At 43.8% G+C, this 26,264-nt stretch overlaps 1 protein-coding gene across 5 annotated transcripts in view; it reads right to left on the reverse strand.

The window, feature by feature from the left end:
- The window catches only part of gse1 (Gse1 coiled-coil protein), a 164,208-nt gene that overhangs the window by 2,401 nt on the left and 135,543 nt on the right, over positions 1 to 26,264 (reverse strand). For 4 of the 5 annotated variants that reach the window (XM_039611231.1, XM_039611228.1, XM_039611234.1 and 1 more), the window contains 14 exons: positions 21,496 to 21,693; positions 14,337 to 14,545; positions 9,550 to 9,716; positions 9,114 to 9,308; positions 7,571 to 7,738; positions 7,055 to 7,428; positions 6,539 to 6,860; positions 4,504 to 5,147; positions 4,200 to 4,312; positions 3,824 to 4,085; positions 2,422 to 2,535; positions 1,850 to 2,212; positions 1,328 to 1,666; positions 12 to 115 (listed from right to left, as the gene is read on the reverse strand). In XM_039611231.1, the coding sequence (XP_039467165.1) occupies positions 12 to 115; positions 1,328 to 1,666; positions 1,850 to 2,212; positions 2,422 to 2,535; positions 3,824 to 4,085; positions 4,200 to 4,312; positions 4,504 to 5,147; positions 6,539 to 6,860; positions 7,055 to 7,428; positions 7,571 to 7,738; positions 9,114 to 9,308; positions 9,550 to 9,716; positions 14,337 to 14,545; positions 21,496 to 21,693 (3,572 nt within the window). Of the gene's footprint in view, positions 1 to 11; positions 116 to 1,327; positions 1,667 to 1,849; positions 2,213 to 2,421; positions 2,536 to 3,823; positions 4,086 to 4,199; positions 4,313 to 4,503; positions 5,148 to 6,538; positions 6,861 to 7,054; positions 7,429 to 7,570; positions 7,739 to 9,113; positions 9,309 to 9,549; positions 9,717 to 14,336; positions 14,546 to 21,495; positions 21,694 to 23,868; positions 24,143 to 26,264 lie in introns of those variants that run through there. The other variant, XM_031759537.2, reaches the window with a different exon arrangement.

Genomic DNA, 26,264 nt, shown 5'->3' on the forward strand with positions numbered 1-26,264 from the left:
GCTTGTCTTACCCCCATGGTATGAGACAGCTGCTCAGCAGTTAGACTAAGGTTGTAGTTCTGAGCTTCTAGTCTTCGACACTGGCTCTGCAGTACTTGTCGCTCCAAAGTTTGCTCTGGATCAGAAAATGGAATAAGAGAAAATGAAGAAAAACAGGATTAGCAGAATTTGGACCATCTATGTAGTAGATGCAGGATAATCTGCTGCAAACGCCTTCAGGCTCGTGCCTTCATTGTTAAAGGTCTTAAAATACACTAGTGGCTGGCTGTGAATGTGAGACAGGGAGTAATTAGAGATCAACTCAACCATTTTTCACTAATTTTCTTGTACAAATACTAATTACAAATTGAATTGTGTAAGATGAACAATGACTACTACCCTCTAGTGGAGACAGAATGTTACAACAACTTAAAATAGGAGATACATTGTACTCATAAGGAAGTGACACGAAAGCACAACAGAACATTACAGAAATAATGTGACAGCTCTTTCAAACTTCATAAATCATTACTTAGTTATTATCACCTGTTTTATTTACTTTTCCCAAGCATATGTAGTGGCAATAAACCAGAAATGTGTGGTTGGCTTTAATATTCTTTATTTCTACTGTAGTTTTTCATCCAGAAACGTATTTATATGACATAATTTATTTATAGAAACTACAAATGTTGACTACAGTTAGTTACCTTACTTTTAGTGTTTTATTTTTGATATATGCGATTGATTACCCAATGTGTTGTGGACGTTTTTAAGGGTTCTGTGACTTTTTTTTCATGACCTGCAGGAACAAAGCGCTCTCTGTGTTCCAGACATTCAGATTTACAAGTTTAAGCACTGTGTTTTTCTTTTTCTTCACTGAATATTAGCACTGTGTCTCTTTACATCTAGCAGGAGAATGCGTAGTTGAGTGGGGCTCACAGAAGTGAATAGAAAAGTAGGGCCTCGCTGCAGGCAAAGAGCTAAAAGGTGAAGCCGGGGCCAATTTGCATATTTGTAGATCATGCTCAATGACGGAAAAAATATATAGTTGAATCTAAACCAAGTAATTTTGATTTAGGGGATAAATCAGTGACACATATTATACTGTGGTGTATACTTAACCACAGTATAATATGTGTTTGTACACCATCAGTAATCTCAGTATATATTTCAAAGAATAAAGAAAACCCCTAATCCCTCATAGAATTATACAATGATAATAACCGAGGGACTGTTAAAGCTGTTTATGTATATAAAGTGATCTAATATCAATCCATGTAATACAAATGGGCAGAGTTGTCAGATTTTCAAGTAGTATAACTGCTGCACAGGCACCTCAGCTACTTACCTTCCACATATTCCTGATAAGCTTCAAATATAGATTCAATCCCCTGCCACTTGAAAACTGAAGCCTCTTCTTCCTCCTCATCGTCTTCCTCTTCAGAATCCTCTGGACCAGACACGTCCTCCCTCATCCCCGATGCCTCCCTGTGCTGAGGCATTGAGAGGTGCTGCCCGTTGGGCTGAGGGTGAGAGTGCAAAAGTGGATGTGGAAATGACTGTGGAGTTGAGCGGGACTGTGAATGTGGCTGTGGTGGTCGGCCAGGAGGGCCCTGAAGCTCGGGAATGTTGTAGTGAACAGAGGACTCCTGGAGGTGGGATGACTCTGACACCCCTGCGGCTCCACCTAATGGACAAATGTTGAGGAGAGGAAAGAGATGTCATATTTCATCAATTTTATATTTTACGGATGGGAATATTTTCCATCATTTCTTCATATTTGATAGAGTCTCCAAACATTATGTTGTCCTGCTCTCCATTTATTCACCTTTCCAAAGATACCTGTTAGACCTTATTTTGAGCTGTTTACCTTTATGTTTCTGTAGAGTGGACTGTAGCACAGATTCGTGGAACTGCTGGGCAAATTCCTCTCGGGCGAAGTCCCGGGGTTGTGTGCGCCCATTGATGCTGTGATGACCTTCTTTAGCCTGCAGGGGGAGTGGGGGCCTCAAGCTGTTAAGCAGGCTGGAGCTCCTCTTTGAGATCGGTCCCTCACTGGGCCCCCGGGCCTTGTCTGGGTAGACAGCTGGAGAAGGGGGTGCCTTTGGTCTTAATGTGTCCCCAAGGGGTTTTGGATGCCCATTGGGGGATGTTGGGCAATGCGAGGAGGGGCTGCGTGGTCTGACACTGTGGTGCTCCTCTGGTTCAGAGGGAGGCTGGGAGAATGCAGGATCTGCAATCATTTAAACATATGTTAGTGATGATGAGGTCAAGATCCACAATATTACAATACAATGAGACACTGTTGTTACTTTACATCTTCACATTCACGGCTCCAATTAAAACCCCTCTTCATTTGCATTCCATAGATTAGCACCACTTTAACCATTACTTCAGGGATGACAAGTTGTGTGTGTTTATGTTCATTAGCACGTAACTTACTAGATATCTGAGTTGGAGGACTTTTACACAGTGGATGTGGAGCATGTCTGATGGTATCCAAGGTCACAGTCTTTTCTTTAATTGCCTGTAGCAGCTCCACTACCCTTTCATTATCTAAAACAGAAAAAAAATTTTTTTTACATCAGTCCTAGTCTTATATCCAGTTTCACTCAGAAGCACTCATTTTGCCAAGTGTAATGTGTGTGTGTGTATGTGTGTGTGTGTGTCTGTGTGTGTGTGTAAAAGGAGGTGGCCTGACAGTGTGGGAGGCCTGGCATCTGTGATTAGGAAACAGTAAATGAAGAGTAAATGAAGAGTATTAGACTAAGATCATTGTAAGCCTACTGTTGCCACTCCTAATTCAGTCAATGCATGTGTGTCTATTTTTGAGATTTAGGCACATTTTGGCCGTGTAAAGAGACCCTGACATAGGTCAATTTTTGGAATGCATTGTTAAATATAATATATATATGTTATGTTACGTTAAAAATATATTAAATATGATGCATTTAATATAGGTATATGGCACTGACATGATCATTTCAACCCCTTATTTCCTTTGAGGCTTTAGTCAGCAAGCTACCTTGAGAGAAGGTAATGGAAGTAAAGCATTAATGAGATGTAGGATGAACTGAAAATGACTAGTACTCTCTAAGAGCTAAATGAGCATGCAATCACTCTTCTTTACACTGCTGAAATGAGATGTCAAAGAGAAAATATATGAATAATTGATGGAGGTGTTTGGTATGGTGCGTTAAAGGCACTGGGGCAGTTCTGTGCTGTACGAGTTACTAGCTAGATTGCCAAAGCATACTGATGTGTGCCCTGTTATTCCTTGATATAATGTTCAAACATTTGTCAGTGTCAGGGAAAAGTAGTCTCTATCCCCAATTTATGAAATTTTCTCATTGAAGGCAACAAGCATGACCTCTTTCATACAGGAGATCTTTACTTTTGCAATGAGGGAGCCAGTCATGCACTGATAGGCAAGGTTAGCTCTTCCACCAACCACAAAAAAGCAAAACTAAAAGATGCACATTTAAAATAACAGCAGAACAGACTACACATATATATATATATATATATATATATATATATACATACATACATACATACATATATATATATATATATATATATATATATATATATATGTATGTGTAAATATATATATATATATATATATATATGTAAATATATATATATATATATATATATATATATATATATATATATATATATATATATATATATATATATATATATATATATATATACATACATACATACATACATACATACACACACAACACACACACACCTGGAGGGTTAAAGCAAAAATGAGTAAGCAAATCAAAAGTGTAGAATGCTCTAATCTCTTTCTCACTAAAAATTGCCTTACCTTTTCTCTGCTGTACAGTCACATGGGACAGTCTAAACATGGTGAGGAATCGCTTCTTATCCTCCAACTCTGGCGCTCGGTCCATCTCCTCAGGGGTAAAACGTGTGCTGAGCTGAGGTGGAGGAGTGCGTTTTGATTGTGAGGCAGGTGGGGAGGGACTGTGCTCTCTGAGCATCCTCCTTCTCTTCCTTCTCTTCTGCTGCACCAGCTCATCCCGTCGGCCCACTGTGGTAAGGCCAAACACTCCCAGAAAGTCCAATTTCTGTACAGAGATGAGAAAAACAATCATCTTACTGTGATGTTTCATCATGAGCGCTCGTGTGTTCTTCAATCATGCAAAGGTACAGAAAGCACATGTGATGGAAAATCTTTTTACCTCTGTAGAGTCATCCAGTTTCAGCGGAGGCTGCTCTGCTACTCTCCTGAGGTGGGCTCTCACCTCTTCTTCATCACTCTCATCGTATGAGTCATCCAGCTCATAATAGTACCCTGCAGCAAACACAGAGGTCACCCCTGACTCTCAACTTTTTAAATCCTCTAATAAGGATGTTAGTTCTATATATATATATATATATATATATATATATATATATATATATATATATATATGTATATATAAAGAACTGATCTTTGATTTTCCAAGCAAATTATACATCTCATCATAGTATGTGGGTAAGTACCTTTCTCCCTGGCCTCCTTTCTCCTCTTCTCCTCCAGGTCCAGCTTGCTGACAGGCCTCCGGTGCTGCTGAAGAAACTCGTCATAGATCAACTTCGGGTCTGGGACCATGCCGAATGAGGCTACCTGTCCCAGTCCCATTGCTGGCCCAGAAACCACTGCTTGTCCATGTCTACTATACCCTGGGTGACCCTGGAGGCTCTTTATTCCAGCATTGGTTTTCAGGCTTCCCTCCAGTTCATATTGGCTGGACAGAGACATGGAAGCCCTCTGCTGGCTCAAAAATGACTGGGCGGATTTCTCTAAATCAGCAAGGTATGTGCTGGGCTCAGGCAGACCTGGGGGACCTCTCAAAGGAGGATATTTCTCCATTGCACCCCCGTCTCTTCTTCGGGCTCCGTCTTCATATCTGGAGGGTCCTGGGGGCAGCCGACTGAGCTCATAGTGTCCCATCCCTGAGGGCTCGTGGTTACGTCTCGACTCTGAGGCTGTGTCTATAAGAGATGCAGGGTTCCACAGGGTGGTAGGAGGCGGAGGGTGATGTTCACGCGGTGGCTGTGGAGGTTTGGGGGAGATGAGAGGTGGAGGGGCACCTAAGAGAGGGTTGAGTTCCCTGTTTCCTGGTTCATGATGATTAGCTATTGGTCTGCAGAGATACAACAGAACAGCAATTATTAATCTGTTATACATGCAGGGCAACACCCACATCTCTTCTAAAATGGAGAAATAGTGTTTCTGAATCATGCATGCTATGCAGGGACGAACAACATTTGCCCATATGCCCTGCCTACTTCCTTTCATCCATGTCAGTATGTCTGTGGATTTGCGTGTCTGTGCAAAGCAGTGTTATCAAGCCCAGACAGAGTAGCCCAGAGCAGAGTGAGAATGTGGCCAAGGCACACACACTGTCCTCCAGATATAGAGAGCTGTTTTTGATCTGGTAGGCCCTTGTAGTGAGGCATGCACACACAGGAAGAGTGCAGTATACTGAGGAAGAGGCCGGAGCCATGTTCTCCTAACAGGCTTCCGGAGAGGAGAAGGACTGACAGAGAGAGCTTAAGAAAAACAATGAATTATTAGAATAGAGCTCACATTAAATGATGAGAGTAGAAGAAAATAGCCTTAAAGGGAGAGCAAGGTTGTAAAGGAAAGAATGATACAGTGGGGGGGGGGGGAAGAAATGGTAATGGCAGACGACTGATGGACACTGTCTCAAACTTCTTTCCAAATCAAACCTGGCAGGAGCAGGCACTGCATGACCAGTCAAATTATCTATGCCTCCTGTTTGTGTTTTCTTTTCTGTGTGTTTGTGTGTGTTTGTGTGTGTGTCACTGAGTAAATGTGTCTTATCTGCAATCTGCAGCCTGTCAGCTGTGATTCTGCGATTATACTGTAGGTTACTGATAGCAGACGTGTGTATCTTTCCGGTCCTACCAGCATGAACCACAACCTCACTTCTGAATCAAACACAATAACACACACAGAAGCACAGTAACAAATAAGGTCTGGGGCTTATGCTATGCAAGAGTGAGAGGATTAAAAAAGTATTAGCCCTTGTGTATCTTAGCAGTTCCACTTGCTGGCTATTTGAACCCCTTACCCATTTCAACTCATGAAACAGCAGTCATCAGGATTCCTCTTCACAACCTACAACAATGCCTAAACAGTGCATCTTATTTTTCTACATGTCAGGCCTGGAAGGGAGCTTGGACAGATATAAAGTAGATGTGAAGCTTCTTACTCTTTTACAGTCCTGCCTGAAAACAAACTTCTAAAGCCTGCCAGCCTCCAAGACTTCAAAACCACAGGCACAACTGTCCCTATCAGACTAGCAGAGCCAGCCAAAAACCCCCAGAAATAGTGAGCACATTGAATGCATGCATGAATATTGGTGTCAAAAACCCCCCAAAGCTGCTCGTCTCTATCAGATAACAGGAGAAAATAAATACTGCAACAGCATGTATTGCACAACTACATGCTATGTTGTATGACATTTTTGCACAAATTGACTGGACTGAAACAAGCATGTTGCTTCACCTGTGTGACTCCATCCTGTGATCTGGAGTGTCACCTGGCCGACCCAAGTCCAGGTGCTGCTCCAGAACCTGCTGGCGGAATTCAGACACCTGGCACTGACGATCTTCTTTCTCCTGTCGCAGCTTGCGTTGCCGTGCCATCCACCTCTCCTCCTCGTTGTTCCTCTGAGCAATCATTGAGGCTGCAAGCCCTGTTCCTGCAGCGCCAGTCCCCATGTAGATGCTGTGGCCTGAGATTAGACCATGATGTGATTGGACTACAGATGGATGGATTCCTGGTGGGACTGGTTTGGGAGCTGGAAGAGCGGGCTCTTTGGTTTTGTCTGTAGAGAAAGATCGGTATAAAAGAATTTATAACAGATAATTACGTTCATGAAACAATTACTTCACAAATTAATTTTGTGTATTTATTTGGTCTATAAAATGGCTTTGAAGAGTCAGAAATATCAGAAATATCCACTTTAAAGGTACAAAGACTGTAGCTAATCGAGGCTAGGTGGGATGCACAGACACATACCAGCCCGATTAGGGGTTAGTCTTTCAGGCTTGGTTCGGTCCTCCTGTCCTCTCATGGCATGGAGCTCAGCCAGATAGTGGTTCTCCATGGCCTTGGATGCCTGCAGCTCTTTTTCCCTCAGTGCCCTCTCCTTCTGCCTCTCGAGTTCCTTCTCTCTTTCTCTCTCCTTCTCCCGTTCTCTCTCGCGCTCCCTCTCCCTCTCCCTTTCCCTTTCTCGTTGCCTCTCCCTCTCCGCCTCTTCCCGTTCCCTCTCCCTTTCGCGTTCTCTCTCCCGTTCCTTCTCTCTCTCAGCCTCTCGTTCCCTCTCTTTTTCACGCTCGCGTTCTCGTTCGCGTTCCCTCTCCCGTTGCCGCAGCTCATCCTCTAGCTGAAGCCTAAAAAACAGAGTGGAGAGAGAAACAAAAGAGGAAAGATGATGTGACTGAGGACAACCCATGACCGCAGCACACCACTTTGATATACCTCATATAAATACATGTGACTGTATACGGCACGCATCAATTAAGCAGGCTTTACCTGTCAGACTGCAATGCCGACAATGAAGGGTGCGTGAAATCTCCAGGGTAGCGGATGCCTGGTAGATGCATGTGAACAGCAGAGGGGTGGATAGGGGGTAAAGCTCCCCCTGTTGGCAGTGGGTAGAAAGGTGACCTCAAAGCAGAGAGGCAGAACGGGTCATCCATCCTGAGAGATAAAAAGCGAGAGAGAGAGAAAAGAGAGGAAAAGAGGGAGTCAGTCAGTCTCCCTGTGTGATAGTGCAGCGTTCACTTTCATTAACCTGTGTGCCTCCATCTTCCAAAGAAGGAACATCACAGGCTTTTCCATCTTCCAAGGAAGTAACAGTGTCTGTCAGATAACCTCAATCACAACACAGCATCCAGGAAGACAGTGCACTGTATGTTGATGCACTACTGTGTGTTTGTGTATGTGTGTGGCATTCGCTGCTCAAGCCCTCATTAAATCCATTACAGCACAGTGTGTGATGGGTGCTGCAGTCCTGTGATCTTGCTTGGTTGACAGACCAGGGGCACACAGCCTGTAAGACAGCCCAAAGCAAGCCTGGCCCTTTTCAACATACACACAGAGTGCACATGATCGTACACAGTGTCCATGAAAGATTCAATTAATTTAACAAATATTCCACACTATATTTCTGACTGTGTTTGTTTTGTTGCTGTTAATAATCATTGTGCTGTTGCTTTTGTAAAGGATGCCAAAAAAAAAAATCAATCAATCAATAAAAATTTCAGAACAATATTAATATTAACAATAATAATTTCTCACAAGCACACAGATGCTCCAGACATGAAGTAAAAAATTTAAAAGCAAGCTGTTGCTCTCCTCCTCTCATTTAATCCATAGGTATAGCCTAGCTTGGGTAAAGACATGGAAAATGGGTTGTGCCTTACACAGCTTCAAAACAGAAACAAAAGCATGCTGTTTTTATTTTATTAACTTTTATTATAATACTTCTAAAGTATGCAAATAACATTACTACAGCCTTCCGAGCAGTCATGTATATCTATTTTTAATCAGTCTGTTAAGCATTTTCTGATACAGCTGAGCCAGATATTTTCTAAGAGGCTTGTTAGCAACAGCCTGTCAGAAAATACAGCCTGCACTCATATAGCTATCATTTAAGACTCTGATCTGATCTTTTGCAAAGACTCCCAGTGCCCCCAGTGCTCAGTAGTAGAATGTACTTTTTAACAGACACTCTTATCTCGCTTCTGTTTGCAGACTTCCTTCCTTCTGTTGTGATAGTCTTTTATCTGGAATTTCATTTTAATTTGTGCTGTCATGTCTTTTTTGCATCTCCCTTTAACTTCTTTACACTTCATAATAATCTTACCTCTAGTTAAACAAATACACACATAAAAAAGCTAACAAAAAAATCATTTTAACTCTGAGAGCTTGAATTCAAGGTCATTTATACACTACTGCATTTACTGCTGAGCAGAACGAGCAGAACAAATATCTGCTTCAGTTGTATGTCCTGGTTTTGCACAGTTCACTCTCAGAGGAAATGGATGCCAAGTCAACAAATGCAGAGGCCTACCTGTATGAAGGGAAGGTTGAAGGGTGGTGCAGGTAGCTGTGGGAGTAGTAGGCAGCTGCAGTGGCAGGGTCTAGGCCCATGGGCAAAGAGGGCATCCGGAGGGCATCCTCGGCTGTGGCATAAGGCCGAAAACCCCGGAGATACTCCTCTGGTACAGGACCAGGTGGCACTGCGTTAGGCAACTGTCTGGGCAGGCTGAAGGTAACAGAAGGAGTACAAGCACAAAACACGAAAAAAAAAATATTGTGACTTCGATTTGTATGTGTTCAGTGTTGTGGAAATTCATTAAATTTTTACCAAGAAACTATACAAATTGCTTCCCAGCACCCATGTCAACAAGGCACATGAGCGTTGCTGCTGTATTTTTAATACAGCCTTGAATGAACATGTACACTTTGCAAATCCATAGAAAATGTTAAAGCAGGGATCGACTCACTTAAGAGGTTGAAACCGTGACTCCTGCATGACAGCTCCCGGAGTGAGACCAAAGGCATAGGGGTTTCCCAGGAGGTGTGCAGGGACTGAGGGGCCACCCTTTTCCTGGGAGAGGGCTCCTTCTGCGCCCAGACGTTCCCTGCTGGCCCCATGAGGCCCTGCGTCAGCCTGCAGGGAGATACAGAGAGAATCTTAGTCATTGTTTGTGAGGACCTGTGACCGTTACGGTTGTCACTGCTCATGGAGCCCATCTTACTAGCAGGCAGGTCGGGGAAATAATAGGCCTGCTTGTGGTGAAGCAGCCTCCTCACTCTCGCTTCCTACCTCAGGCACTTTTGTACATTTTCTCACACATACCACCTCCCTGTAAAAATAGACAGCTCAACAAATCTCCAAGGAGGATATTTGGTAAAATGGATGAAGCAGGCAGACAGGGGTAACAAAAAAAGCCTCACTGTTTTTGTCTCTAATTGTAAACAAGAGATGTCATCCTTATGATCGATGAGGATGTGGTAATGGTAGACAACAGCCGTGCTTCTAGAGATCTTAACTTTGATCTTAGCAAAGTGCGTGTGTGCGCATCAGCGTGCGTGCATAGCAACATCTACAGGGAAGACAACAAAGTCCAAAAAGCAACATCCCTCTGCCTCTGTTTCTCTTTCTTCCTTCTCGTTCACCTCCCTCTCTCCCTCTGGCAGCAAGCCTGGTCTCACTTATCCAATCCCACAACAAACACACACAGACACTCAGCAGGCACATACACCGTTTCAGAGCTACAAAGACATCCTGCTGTGGGAGTGGGAGTGCATTTTCAGAAGCTACAGTTTCCCTCTGACTACAAATGCAATTGGAGAAGTGAAAAACGCTACAACCCTTGTAAGTTGAACAAGAAAGGTGTTTATATAGGAATATACAGGTAAGGAGGATTTTCGTAGGACTGGTGGAACATTTATCTCTTGTTTCGCAAAATGGTACTTGAAGTTGGCAAGGGAACAACTAGAAAGAAGAAAAAGAGGGGAGAAAGCAAAGACAGAGATTAAGCCATAAAGAAGGTGAACAAGAGGGGAAGGCAGTTCCTGCCCCACTAAATTAACCTCTGGGCTCCCTGGGATTAGAGAGAGACCTTACAGCAGTATGACCCTCTCTCTCACCACTGACTCTGATAAAACAAATCCCATTTAGTGAGCCATTACCTCCACATCCTGTTCCACAACCACTGACCCAGACTGACACTGATGCGCTAACATCCAGTATTAAATGCCTCTAATGTTTAGACTCCCCACATAACCCTGTTTCTTAACCCCCACCCCCACTCCCCACAAAATCTTACTGTTTACTCCTTGTTATTTGTTGCGCTTCACTAAACAGTGTGGCACTTTATTCTCTCAAAGCACCCATCTCTATAATCACCCCCACTGCCATCGCCATTCTTTTCAAGCCTTATGAACACAGGGAGAGCTGGATGTTCCCCGCTGCTCCCAGCAGCCACCTGAAAAAGCACTTCACATATGTTAAAACTCTATCAGATAGTGACTTTGAAAGAAAATGCAATTTCTGTTTGCTCTTTGCTCCACCTCATTCCTTTTCGCACAGCCTTGCTGTCCAACACTGCTGATTTGGGGCTGTCCCGAAAGCCCTTGTAAGCCTTTCTCTTCTGAACCCACATTAACTTCAAGGTGTAATGTGTGTGTATTTCCTCAACCCATCCGCTTTTCATTATCATGAGCTTGAACTATCAGTGAGCAATAACTGTGAAAGAAAACCGTGGGTGTTACATTGACAGTTAATTGATTTCTATCATTTCATTCATTGATGACAAGCGATCGGAATTGGATAAAACAGCCCAATCACTGTGAGTGATTGCAGGAATATACTGGGCATTTATTTACGCATGCTCGTTATATGGTGTGGAGAGTCGGCAACCGTCTGATGTACCAAGCCCAAGCTGCACCTTTCCTTCACTATGTGTCCCCAGTACACAACCAGTACATTTTTGATGGCATACAATAAAAAAGAAAAAGAAAACACACACACACACACACACACACACACACACACACACACACACACACACACACACACACACACACACACACACACACACACACACACACACACACACACACACACACACACACACACACACAGAATGAATTCTAATTTATCTTCAAGTCCTGACCAATGAATATCTTGTATTTTTCTGGTGATCAGTAGTTGATATTCTGCGTTACACACACAACTTGTGTGTCATGAGGCAATCACGGTTTTATAACCATGGCTATGACTCAATAACTGTCAATTGGTGCAAGTCCCAGACATAGATTAACACAGAAATTGAATTAAGTGTTCCTTTCCAACGAATTTCACAGAAATCGTCTCATAAGATGATCAAACAAAGAAGCCTATAAAACAACAAATGCTGGTGCTGGACTGGTTTCAGCTTCTTCCTTTCACCATTTTCACTGTCACTGAAGGGCAACCAGTTATGCCAACAAGAGATGCTCGTGATTTTCACATTTTCAGATAGTCATTAAATAGATTTTAAATAATAATAATAACAGTGTACACTAGTATTTTTTGTATTAAAATGTAAATTCTCCTTTATTTTACCAGTGTCTGATAGTATGCATTGCACTACTACCATCAGAAGGAAACACAACAACAACAACAACAACAACAACAAGAATGCATTACGATTGCTAACATTACTAATACTAATATACCAGGATTGGTATAATGTATGGTTTTGTGAGATTAGCAGGCAAAGGGTAAACTCTGCCAGGTTAAGTTAGCATACCAAAAAATTACTAAAACTATGCACAAAGATTTGAGAGCGATGTGGGATCTTTGAAGAATGGCTGAAACAAATATGTTTTTCTTGAAACGTCCATCTCAGCCACTTACACTTAAACTGATCAAAGCAATTTGGAGACCTGCATTCAGCCTATATCTGTCATGAACACACATTTTGAGCTTGTTCTCCATTTGACTGTATATACATGTATGCATGTATGGATTAATGTACGGATGCATGCCTACCTAAAAACATGTAGCTTCTACATATAGCAGGTCAGGGCCACGAAAAAAAAACATGAACAACAAAGAGAAAACCTTCCATCCTATGAGAAAGGCACCTTATAGTCAACTCAGGCACCTACACATTCAAGCAGCCATCCCATTTTGACCTTTCACCTGCTAAAATACATGGCCTTCTATTCCTGCACTATTCTCCAGTAGCCTGTCATATACACACACTACTGAGCACAAATACAAGCACTCAAACTCAAAGACACATCCATTAACAGCCATCTTCCTATGTGTGAGCCAGGCCCCTGTAACCCTCAGTGAGGGTGGGAGACCCCGCGCATTGTAGAGTGCTCGTTTACGCCTCTCAGATGGAGCCATGAATCCAAATTGCCAATTATAAAGCAATTACAGGCAGCAGCGGGAGCAGACTCCTGCAGTCATTAAAGCAAAATGCCAACGCACCAAGCCCTCCCTCCTTCACTGCCTTGCCCGTTACCCCCCTCTGAAAGACAGACTCATCTCTCAGCCTGAGAGACACTAAAATGCTCTTTTAAAGCAGTGAAAGCAGGACACATTAATTTGTACACACAGCAACAAACAAGTTTTCCCGGACATGTTGCATGGGTTCTCGGAACTTGACTGCTCCTTCTGTTTGTAACTGTTTGCGCAATTCAGTAGCAGAAAGTTCCATTAAAAGTCACTTTTGTTGTACATGAAGATTTTGATAATATATGTTTGTGTATCCTTAAGGATTCTCTGGCTCTGGGTGAGTTATACGTGCTGGGTGAAGCGGCGCCCCAACAACAACAGGGTGTCGCTTCACCCTGTTGCTGAGCCTATAGCCAGTCACCCCTACCTCTTCTCCACATTACTGCAGTTAAATTTCTCATTCTTTGGGTCGACCTCTTAACACATACACCTTGCAAAAACATACACACACATACGTGAATTAGCATATATGTGAGCAACAGGGCATTCTGACCTGTACTCTTTTTCGTCCATCCTTTTTGAAGTTTCTGCGCTAACAAAATTATATAAATGGTGGCATCTCTACAAGGGCTTCCTGTGTGTCTGTCTCTCGCAGCTCTAACTGACCCTGAACTGCAAAAGGTTCATTTCATAAAAGCTATAGCTAGAGAGGGGGGAGGGTCAGGAGGGGTTTCCAAAAGAGAGGACAATGGTCTGAATGCTACCACACACTGCTGCCTGGCTGACCTCCTTATTCCCTCTTCACTATCCCCCTTCTGTTTGTCTCCAGGGAACCGTCAGCGGCTCAGAGAGTTTCCGCATGTTGCCGACTGCTGTTCATAACCGTGCACTTGGCCTGAACTATTAGCCCTAAGCTGAGATAAGGCGGCTTAAAGTAAGGCCATAATCCATAATCCACTCCTTATCAAAGCAAGCAGCTCTCCCTCTTTCTCTCTTCCCCACTATGAGTGGGTGCCAGGTTGACAAGGGAGACGACGCACTTGACTGCTTGGGTGAAAGGGGTGAGGCTGGTGGAGAGGTTGAGTGGTTACGGGAGGCCCAAGCCTGGGACTGTGGTTGGGCTGGTCTAAGGGCCAAGTGGGAGAGGGGGCGAAGGGGCACAGATGTTATCGGCCATTGAGGCTGTCACCTCGATGTCCCAGTGGCAGCTGGCAATGTTTAACGCACAAAGCCATTAGTTGGTGGTGGGAAATGAGACCTTTATAGACAGGGCATCTATGTTACCCATGTACATTTACAAAATACAAACGGCCACAGTGAAGAAATATTTACCTGGCGCCCCTCGCTTCTCCATAGGCCGTTGCTGGTCTTTGTTGGAGCAATGGTGACTACAGGTGGAGTGTTTGGCACAGTGTGGCCTGCTGGGGGTACCAGGACAGGACCAGGACCAAGAGGACCCCTCTTGGGTGTACTGACTGGAGAGCTGTGATTGGTGGCTGGTGAAGACACTGGTGGTGACTCACTGCTGATGGAAGATGCAGCTGGAGAAACAAATAAACAAAAGTAGGATCAGTCAAAGTCTGTAAGAAATAAGATGACAGTCCAGTTTTCCTCTGCTGGTAAAAGGTAAAATTAACATGATTCTGTAGCTTTTTCACAAGGGAATGAAAAAAGGGGTTGGAACATTACAAAAGCAATGGATAACACACACACACACACACACACACACACACACACACACACACACACGTAAGCACACACATATACACACTGAGGGCCAGATGGATAGCCCAAGGCCCCTATTATGAAGTGACAGTGATCAGGATGAGCAGCCTTGTGAGAGTCACACAGCCTTCACATGCAGAACACACATTCACACACACTACAAGAATACAGCTTCAACCACCATACTGTATGTATGTGGCGCTTTTAGCCAAAGACAGAAATCCCCCCCGCCACACATATACATATGGACACACACACACACACACACACACACACACACACACACACACACACACACACACAGCAGGTGGTGAAAAGCTGGCCCAATGAGCTTCTCTGCTCCACTGTAGCTGTGCCACATTAACAAAGCCCTCTTGGGAAACCCTGTAGCGCAGGGTCACGGTCTGGTCACATGCCTTGCTTTCTACACATTTTGCTTTTTCTCCCTCTAGTTGCAAATCTTTCCTATGATACGGTCACATTTTTCTATATCCCTCCAACTTTACCTCCTCACCAGCAGGCTACAGCATTTGTTGGGTCTTCCTTTTCTTTTCTTTTTTCCTTTGTTTTAAATGATACTCATGTTTTGCCCATTTAATCTTAATTTCTTCCCCTTTTCTGCCAACATCCTCTTTCTCTTCGACAGGACAGTATTGCTGTATGTCTCTTTCACTCAAGAGCAACCACAGCATTACGCAGTCAAACTGGGTCAAAACCTCTCTATGGGACACACACTTTGGTGGTGTAAAAAAGAAAAAAGAAAAAAGAAAAAGACTGCAACGATGAGCACTCATGCGCGAGTGTTTTTGTGCGTTAGACTGTTTACGTGCAGACATGTAAAATAAAAAGCAGCTGAAACCTCAGGCCAGTTTCAGGGCTGCTTCCTGTAAAAAAAAAAAAAAAAACCAAAAAAAAAACCCAGCAGATCTTTGCTCAACAGCCATTTCTTCCCTGCGTTGGTTTCCATGGCAACAAAACCTAACAGACAGCGTCAGCTTATGGTAGGTGTGGCCAGGACACTGACTGATTTCAAGTATTTAACTCTGACTAATACTACTCAATGGAAAGAATCGATAAATGCAGCGAGGTGACGTCTAGAGAAAAATCAGAGAATCTGATAAATCAAATCTGTGTGTGAGGGGAAGTGGTGGTAAGACTGGCAGTGTTAGGGTTTTTTTGGGGGGGGGCTATGTGAGAGCAGAAGATGGTTGATGATACATGTGAAGTGAGACACGAAAGTGAAAAACAATAGTAGATGGGGAGCGTTTGGGGGGGGAGAAAATAAAGTGAGTGTGCAAAAGGAGCGTGAGGTGAGGCGAGAAATAGGAGCAGAAAGGAAAGCAGAGAGATAAGGGGTGCAGATGGGTGAGTGGGTGGTGGTGGGGCTGCTGCTGCTGGGGGTGGGGGGGGGGCAGTCATATCTTGTCTGCACAATGGCAATTAGTGGCCTAATCCTCCCCCCTCACCTCAGAGAGCCATTACTCTACCCTGCAAGACAAGGCCAATCAATAGCAGCCCACTCAGCCTGGGGAATGGAGGTACACTTAATACAGCTCTAGTGTCACAGCCTATTCACTCATCACACGCTCACAACATGCATACACAAGGATGGGGAACAAATAAAGCTGGAGGAATGGAAGAGGTGTGTGTGTGTGCGTGTGTGTGTACATGCATGGAAGGGGGAAGTTGGGGGTGCTAAGCAACAGACCTATACTCCATCTATTTCGCTCATCCCCCCCCCCTTCCTCCTCCTTTTCCATGTAGAGGCAGAGCAGACCAGAGAAGAGGAGGACAGACTAAATAAGAGAGCAGGAAGAGAAGCGCGTGAGGGTGAGGAGGAAATAAAAGAGACAAGTGCCTTCTACCAAACGGCTTCATTCTCTTCTTACAGCTTGCAGAATTGATGTGCTCTTCTAAGCGTCCTTCCGCGATGCATACGCACACTCGTACACAAAGACCACAAACAGCTATTATTCCTCTATCGTTCCCCCCTCCTTCTCTTTAACAACACCCCATGCAACCACCACCCACCTACCAACTTTTCATACACCCTCCTTCGTTTTCCTTCTGTTCGTCAAACACAGCGCTTGCCAAGCAGACGTAAATCTGTCAGGCTCGATGCACAATTTTTATAAACACACAGTACTTACAACAAGCAATAGCAACTGGAGATGTCTACGAGGGGGGCTGCATGTTTAAATGTGTACCATTTTTACCCTCCTTCCTTAAATTTCCATATCAATGTGGGGGGGTTTTCCCCACATTACTATGGGCATATGATAGGAGGAAAAAAAAATCATATATATGAGGTGTGTGACTGGCACTAACCTGGTTGTTATTTGCCATTCTACCTATACCGAGGGGAGATGGCCATACATGGTGACCCTGCAGGGAGCGAGAAGAGGCAGGAGGAGTAGGAGGAATAAAGCACAAGCTGTTTTCCCCAGGGTCTAAAACAGGCTCATCAGCTCTCAACCTTCACTTCATTAGCAGTACTGATTGTCACTTGCTCAGTGTATCGTGGTGTGTGTGGTGTGATGACGGGGTTGAATGGGGGGGGTTGCAGAAAAAGAAAAAGAGAAGCCGTAGGAGACGGTAGAGAAAGAAAGAGCAAGGAAAAGACAGAAAGGGAGAGAAAGCTGTCTTGGTCCCAAGCTGCGTGTGATTAATGTGAGGCTCCTTTCTCTATCGCCTCTTCTATTACCAGTCCCACTCTCCCAGACTGCGTCCACACTTGACCGCTCAAGCTGAGCTGCACTATCATGCACACACACATACGATGCACCCAACAGAAGCAATAAACAAACTAAGTCGTAGTCAGAGGTGTTCCTGGGCAGACCAATGACCCAGTGAAAAAGTGCAAAAGTTGACACAACTCTTCAGTATTCAACACAACACAAAAATCTTTCAGTGTTGCCAAATGGCACCCACCAACCCTCTGCCGCCCCTTCACCAGCAACACCCCTGTCAAGACAGCCAAACAGAATCTGCTCTCTTCCACCCAGCCCACACCTCGTCCTCCACCCTCCTTCCTCCCAGCATGCATTACAACAACATCAGCACTTAATTAAACAGTCCATTTCACACCTGGTGTGCATAGCAGTGCCCAGCCAACCCTGCATCCATATGCCGCCTCACCAGCATGCACTAGCGCAAGCCTCAACACGTGCACTCTCACACACAAACACACGCATACACAAAAACACTGCACACACCTGCTACTACAGTCTTGGCCATGCACTGACAACACAACACAAAGCCTGTAATCTGCATCGCTGTGTTGGGGGAGGGGAGAGGCACACAGTGTGTATTGCTGTGCCAGCGAGAGAAAGGAAGACGGTACAAGATGGCGGATGGAAATAAGAGGAGCTATCCTCTGTCCCTTCGGCTGATGGTGCAAACGGTACATTACGTTTGAATGCCGCTCCGAAATCATGAGAGGTGTAAGGCTGCTGTGTATAGAGAGAGTTAGGAAGAAGGGGGACGGAAATAAGCTTGTTTGTAAGTGTTTCAGGGACAGTCACGGCCTGCAGTGTTTTGCCTTTGAGAAACACACACACACACACACACACACACACACTGAGCACAGCGAGGCTGTGCGAGCTCCAGGCAGGCTCCAGATGGAGAGGTCATAGACACACTGCCCCGCTGTCCCAGCATGCTCTGGGCTCCCAGAAACAAGGGAAGCCTCGGGCCACACACGCACACACACAGACACACACACACACACATACAGATACACACAATATGACCGACACCCCAGGTTCTTCACAAATCTACTAATTACTTCCTATCCCTCTTTTATCCAGCCAGCTCATTCCAACTATCTTGTATACCTTTATTCTCCCTCTCTTCATGTTCTCTCCAGGCAGTGCACTACGGTTGGTATGGACACAGCCATGAAACTCTTGTGGTGTTTATGTGTCTATGAGTGAGTAAGAAGAAACAACAGAGAAGATTAAACCCAGGGCTGCCTAATTAATCAGATATCAGCAGGTCTGCCTCTTTGAGGCAGTGTGTTAACTGTGTCTGTGTGCATTTGTGAGCATATGTGTGTGTTTTCAAGCAAGTGTGCACTGGATGAGAGTGTGTCCTTTATGCTGCTCCGATACTCATTATCCATCACCTCCCCTCTTCAACGCAGCACTCAGTACACAGAGCTATTCATTATACTCGCCACAGACAAGTGACAATGTATGTGTCTGTGTGTGCGCGTGAATGGGTGTGTGGGTTTGTATATAAACAGCAGTCGTGCTCAGGGTCTTAAATCAGTTCAGCAGCCGGTGGCAGTGATACTTGTACTCAAATCTAACTAATTCCTTCAGACCTGAGGACACTGAGTCATGGCACCTCGTATATACTGCACTATTTACCTCACAGCATCAACAGAGGGTGAGTGAGAAAGAGAGGCTGAGTCAAAAGGTAATGAGAGGACAGCAGGCTGCAGCATGCAAAGAAATCACGAGGCTTACACAGTTGAAAAGGCAACTGTTTGTATGTGTGGGGTGACTGGGTGTGTGCTCTGTATAAATACAGGCTCTGCAGACAGAGAAGGGACTTGAGCTTCAGGGGGACTCGTGTCTCTCTGCCCAACCTGGAGATGGTGCTCCTAACACAGGCAGTCAGCCCTTATGCCTGATGGCTGACTCACTGACACGTCACATCCTACTTCAACGAGGAAACAGTCAGCAGGCCTCAAAATAATAAAGGGGATTTCTTTTTTGTTCTTTTAATAAAACGGTGGTGAAGTTTTTATCAGACAGGATCTAGTATTTGTATGACATAGACAGACAGAAGCTCTCTGTCTTGGTAGATTGTGAATTACAGATGGAAGTAGACACACTTTTTTCACCTTTTAACACAACAAAAAATAGAAACACACAAGAACTTGTATTTTTGCTTTCCCTGTGTACTCTACCAACTAAGAAAAGGGGGCCATGTAACAAAGATAAGGGAAAAGCTGCATTTATAAAAAGGAGTCCACAATAAAAATGAAAAGGCAGTGTTTGACAGAGCGAGAGATAAAACTGTGACAAAGTAAAGGGGCTGGCATGCAGGGTGGAGGGAGTGAAGAGAGTTGATGGGAAAGAAGTACTGAGGGGGAGGTGAGGAGAGGTTGGGTCTGAGTGCTCTCTATGAGTGTAATAAATCCTCTGCAGGGCTCTGGGTTCCATACTGTAGTGGGCTGGGGAGCAAGGTGTCCAGGGACAGCCAGAAAGGAGGGGACCATCTGATTTAGGAGCCAGAGCAAGGGTGGACAGCTGGGGTAGCTGAGCCTCTCTGGAGCCAAGGCACAGAGCCACATATACAAACACACACACACACACACACTCACAAATAAGTGTTGTGCTATTGAGGTTCTCTTGTGTAGATTGTGGTTTATAACCTTATTTGTATGTTTACGTATGCACCGGTGACACTCGGGTACACGTATTTAAGACATATTTGCATGGGTCTACGTAGTAGAGAGACTAGTTTTGCATAAAATGAAAAAAACAAACAAAAAACAAAGCCAGAAATCTACTAGCAAAAATCCACAAAAACATTTAAAATGAAACATTTGAAGAGCCAATTCTGGTTGGTTTACAGTTATTAACAAGCAACTAAACCACTTAGTGGTTACTTCACATTCATACAGCTCCAACAGAGCAATTCTAGTGAAGTTTCATGTGTGTAACCACTGATAAGGAAGTATGTATGACAGCGAGTTGGAGAGTCAAGATACACACACTGACAAGCAGGCCCAAGTGTACATGGATTCACATACAGCACATTAAGTGGGTCAGCTAGAGTGGCTCCCTTCATACCAGCCTCTGTGGGGACACCAACTAATTAAACCCTATGTGGATATCCTTACACTGCTAATAACAGTTGAACACAGCTATACTGGTCTTGGAGTATGCACGCATGCACAAATATGAGCACTTCTCTAAACACACACACATATATACATACATATATATATATGTATATATATGTGGACACAAAAAGGCTAAATATACAACCACACAGACAGCTTACAGGAGGTGCAAAACACCAAGTCTAACAAGTATGGCTATGTGAAGCAAGATTAAGATATAAGACACACCTGGGAACAGGGTTTGGTATTACCAAAATATTTTCAGCTAACCATTTTACAGTCTGACCTTAATACCCAAATTAGAAACTGTAACCTTCACGTTGTATGGGGACCTATTATGTAATTTCCTGGAATGCTAGAGTTGATTTGCATGAATCATTGTTCAAAATGACCCTTAGTTTACTCACACTGGGTCTTGCTTCTGCCACTCAGTTCACCTTCTGTCTGAGAAAAGCCCCTTTAGCTTCATATCTTTTAAAAGCACCGTCTGTCTGATATGACCATATCGAGGCTACTCCATTGCTAACAGTTAAACATCATTTTTAAAGTGAAAAACACAACAGGAAATGCTCACATTTAAATAAAGACTATATATTGGTCTGTAAATTTACACTACTCAGATAGTGCATACAAAACTATTAAGATTTCCCTCAATAAAAATAATAATACGAACCAAATCATTCTATGCAGAAAACATAAACTTCCCTGTTTCACTATTTCTCTCCAATTTGCAATGTAGGTCTGAGCCAGGCCCACCATGTATAATGCTAAAATGTGCCATCATTCTTTATGTGAAAGGAACTCTTCCTACGGCACTACAGATCAGATTTTAGATGAGAATTCAAATTAACTGTCCAAATTTCAGTTCAGTGTAACATCCCTGTCATATGGGCCGGCTGGCTTTACCTCGCGGTTCTTCTGCCTGTTTTGCCAGTTTACGGAGGGCTGCAGCAAATCCCGAATGAGTTGACTGGGCAGCTGGGCTTCCATTGGCTACGATAGAGCCATTGAGAGGTGACGGGGTAAGAGGGCTGACCGTCGCCGTGGTACGGGTCGCCGTGGAGATCATTCCTAATGATGGTGACTTTGGCTCATGGCTCATGCCTACAAATGAAGAAGAAAGGAAGAGAATGGAAAAGTATTAGGGACCAATACTGCATTTCCATTAAAGAATGAGAAAAAATTCAAGGCATGAGGATTTGTGTAAATAAAAATACAGCGTGTGGTGCTGGGTTTCTGTTTGTGACAGCTGGAGAGGATGGGGGATTGGTGGTGTGAGGGGCTGAGGTGCAGAGGGGCTTTGGCTGTATGGCATAGGGTCAGAGGTGAGAGGTTAGGAGGGCAGGTCACTCTTTGTTTTGCTCAAAGAGCTGCAGTTGACTGCATGTGTGCCAGAGGTCCACGGTCATAGAGTTTACATAGCTCCTCTACTGAGCATGCTCCAACGTCACTACCTTTAAATAGAAATATCATATTTGTTTAAAAAAAATCAGCACGAAAATATTCAGAGTGCCTTTTGGTTCCCTCACATAACCATCACTTAAGAAAATGTTTCTCACACTGACACTGAGCTTGATTGAAAAAAACAAAACAAAACAAAACAAAACAAAAAAACACTACCAATAAAAGAAAATGCTGCGTTGCAAAGAGAAACAGACTTAATATAAAAGTGAAATTGATGGCAGTCTGGGTTAGAAGAAGCTTTGATGGCTGAAGGGGTTAGAAAGGGTGAGGAGGGTTGAGAGGGTCTGTCCTTTCCTTCCTTCCTGTGTATGTGTGTGTGTTGAAAAGTGACACCATGTTGACAGCCCCACGGTCAGTGGAATCCCTAAATGCCAGAGCGGTGGCTGATACCCCTGCGTGCTCAAGCAAAACACACATACACGCGCAGACGGACACACAAAGGAAGGCTCGGAGGACAGTTTAGCTTCAGACTCGAATATCTTCTGTTACATAAACAATAGCACACATACACACAGTTGTTCTGAATTCTCCCTTAAAAACAACATTTAAAATGAATTTTCAATGAACATGATGACTAAGATCTGCTTACTAAAAAGTATATCAATAGCAGTTTGGCAAGAAAGTTCAGATCTCAGTTTTCCGCAGAAGCCTAGCAGAGCCACAAAGGTACATTTTCACTTTTAAGGGTACTTTTTCTATATTAAAGCCTAGCATCCCCACTACTCGGGTAATTTTGGCCTCCGAAAACAAAAAACCGCTCTTGGAACAGAGTTGTCCTGCGTTTAGTATAAAAACTCCAGGATTTGGTTGGGCAGAAACAGAAACCTTTGTAAACAATGGTGCAAATGCCCACGTTTGTTTACTGATTACATCTTATCAGTCACAAAAATTCAGCTAAAATTTTACAGCTCCCATTCATTTTAGGATTATATTTTCCTTGTGTGGGTACTCCTGTCACTCCGGTCTTATACTTTTTTGTTATTTCCAGTGACTTTTATGCGTTTCATGTTTAAAAACACACACACCTGTCCAGTGAACAGTCAATGTGATTTGCAGTTAGGTTAGTAAAGCTGAAGACCATTTCTGAAAGTGTGCACAACGGAGACTGTTTTCATTTCAAAAACACTGCATTAAGTGAAAATGTATTATTGTGGATGTAGCCTGAGAGGGCTATAAAAAGATCATTTTCCCTTCTGAGAAGAGAGCAGAAGCAGAGCACCGTGTGTGTGTGTGTGTGTGTGTGTGTGTGTGTGTGTGTGTGTGTGTGTGTGTGTGTGTGTGTGTGTGTTTTCAAGTGGATACACACACAGTGGCAAGTCAGGCATGAGAGAGTGAATAGCATTCCCAACACCTCTCAAGTTGTCCTGCCTGTAACCTCCCAGTTACCCAGTGCACTTTCAATGAACCCAGCAAACAATTAATAATGGAATCACTAAAGTAACACACACAGAGCCTGGTGACAGACCGGCAAACAAGCAAAAGCACACACCAAGTTCAACTCCATTCCAGTAACGTGACTTAAGACAATAGCGTGCTACTCTTCCCTCCCTATTTAGGGAAAGTCCGACAAAGTCAGGAGGACATATTCAAGGAACTTTTTCTAAATGAGTAACTACAGAGACAGCAGCTTATGGTTGACTGTATCAACCACACATATAAACCACAGCACAAACAGAAACAACTGTGAGTAGCAGTGAAAGAAGAGATGAACAAGCACGCAGCCTGACAAATACACGCAGAGGCGCACATCCGGAGTTCTCGCAGCGGTTCAAGAACCCCCCTCACAGATAAAAAAGTGTGATCGAAGCTTCTTACTGCACAAAGGAGTGGAGCCACCTGGATCTCCCATGCCTGCATCTTCTCATTGAGCCCAGCCCAGTGCGCGCCGGTAACGAGTGCCAGGACACACACCATCTTACTGCTCCCTTCTCTCTCACTCACTCTCCGCCTATCTCTCTCGTCCTGCCCGTCCACTCGCTCCCTGCCTCCCCGGCTGCCTTCCTGTCTCTCGCACCGCAGCTCACAAAGACCATGTAGAGCTTATCTAACAAAGCAACACACTACGCACGCCGCCTCTCTCTCCCCTCCGTGCTCTCGCTCGTTCTCTCTCTCTAACTGAGAAAACAGAAATTCTTAGGCTAGCAGCTGCTGCGATGTCACATGACCTCACCCCCACCCCCTCCCCACAGTCTCCCTCACTCCTCCTCCTCCACCCTTCTCAACCTATAATTCCTCAGCCATTTGTAGATAACAGACACAGGCATGCATGCCCTGCAAAGGCGAATTGGAGGAGGGGGAGGGGAGAGAAGGAGGAGACGGAGGAGGAGGAGGAGAAACAGGGAAGGGTGCTCAGCCGGTCATCACATCTGACCCCATTGCTGGCAAGCGTCATGAAGCGTGTGCGTGTGGGGTCGTGTATGTATATACATGAATGGAGGGGGAGCAGGTAGGTGAAATATGCGAGGCTCCCTTTTTTTCTTAAGACAAATACAAAGAAGTTAAGAGAAAGAAAGAAAGAACATGCCCTGGCCTGTGTCAAGCCCTACAGCACAACACAGAAACTCTTTTGTAAAATATTAGCCTCAATTCAATTCAGTTCAATTTGCTTTATTCACATTTTCCACAATAGAAAATTCTCAAATTAAAGTGAAACTAAGGCTTTTTCAAAGCAAATACATAAAAAAAAAAATCATTCTTCTCCTTTTTACACGAATCTTTAGCATTTCACACAAATGAGGATGTCATACCGAAAAAAATGTATGTGCAATGTAACCTTTACAACACACACAGAGGTTTCCTTTGAGTAAACACACAGTATGCTACAATTAAAAAGAGCTGTTATCAGGGTGGGGGAGCCTAATGCGTAATAGTGGTTGGGGTGGAGGACTCAGGAAAAGGGTAAAAGTGTGGGTTTGACTTCCCCTCTTTCTGTCCTGCTGTCATTGCAGGGGTGTGAATGAGTTGTTTTAGTCATTTCCTCCTTCCGTCACTTGCTACTTTTCTCAGAACAGCAAAGGAGCAAGTGAGCGAAAGATACAATCATTGGGTTAAAACAACATAGTGGCCAGCGCTTCGCCAAATGCCACCTCCCAGAAATCCTCTCCGTTCCTCCAGAGAAGTTTGTCCCTTGTGAATACAGGACCACCACAGTCACCGCTCTTTCCGGCTCTCTCTTCCATTTTTTGTCTAAAACCACGAAGATCAACCAGCTGGTTCTGAACAACACATCCTATCACAGATTGGTGGTGGTGGGGGGCCTTATGCTTCTACATTCTGAGTAATCTACCAGCAGTCATGAGTAGCATAACTCATAAGGAATCCTTTTCTCATGGTTTAAGTCTTGCTTTGTTGCATACACACACAATCTATCCCCCTATCAGTCTGCCCTCATTTCCTGTCACCACCATCTCTCGTCCAGTAAAGTAAATACCCAGAAATGGAAAACAAACAGTGGCATTTTCCCAGTTAGCTTCCAACAACAAGACAGATAAACACCTACTACTTTAACATACGTAACGATTACAAGTCATGCAAAAAATCAGTGATAGTGTTATTATCATATTTCTTTCTAAACTGGAAAAAACACAAGCCATGCACAAGCCGTGTAGGCTCTATTTTCAGACTAAGTGATGATGAAGACGATGATCTAAGGAAAGCATGAGTAATGTCTCTTGAATTTCCAGATAAGTGGGCCTGCTGTCATTTCTTAACATCACTCAGTTACAACACGCTCAGTGTGTGCAGTGTCGGGCCTTTCATTCTTCAAACAACCAGCAGATGGCATTGTCTAACAGTCAATCAGGGGAATCCTCTGTCAGTAAAACAGCATATGTCACAGTCCTTTAATCCAGTAATACACAAAAGAAAATGGATACATTTTAATGATATCGTTGTGGATTAAGAGAAGGACAAACCAAGGTTAAGGATGTTAACGCAACATTTACAGAGATATGAATAAATTAGATCTATTGACACTGGGGCAAACGCTGAGCAGTTTTTCTGACAAGCCAAGGGTTAAAGGAGTCTATTACACACCAAGCTTACTGATGCAATTAACCCTTTCTGTTACGCCCTAAGGGAAAACAAATACAAAGCCCTGAAAAAAGAATGTAGATTACAACAGGCTACATACAAACATGATTCTACGCACCCACAAACACACACACAGAACAGATTGACTGCTAAATGGCATACAGTAAACACACTGTTTT

This window comes from Oreochromis aureus, linkage group 1, assembly GCF_013358895.1.
Source record: "Oreochromis aureus strain Israel breed Guangdong linkage group 1, ZZ_aureus, whole genome shotgun sequence".
In the NCBI taxonomy this organism is placed as follows: domain Eukaryota; kingdom Metazoa; phylum Chordata; class Actinopteri; order Cichliformes; family Cichlidae; genus Oreochromis; species Oreochromis aureus.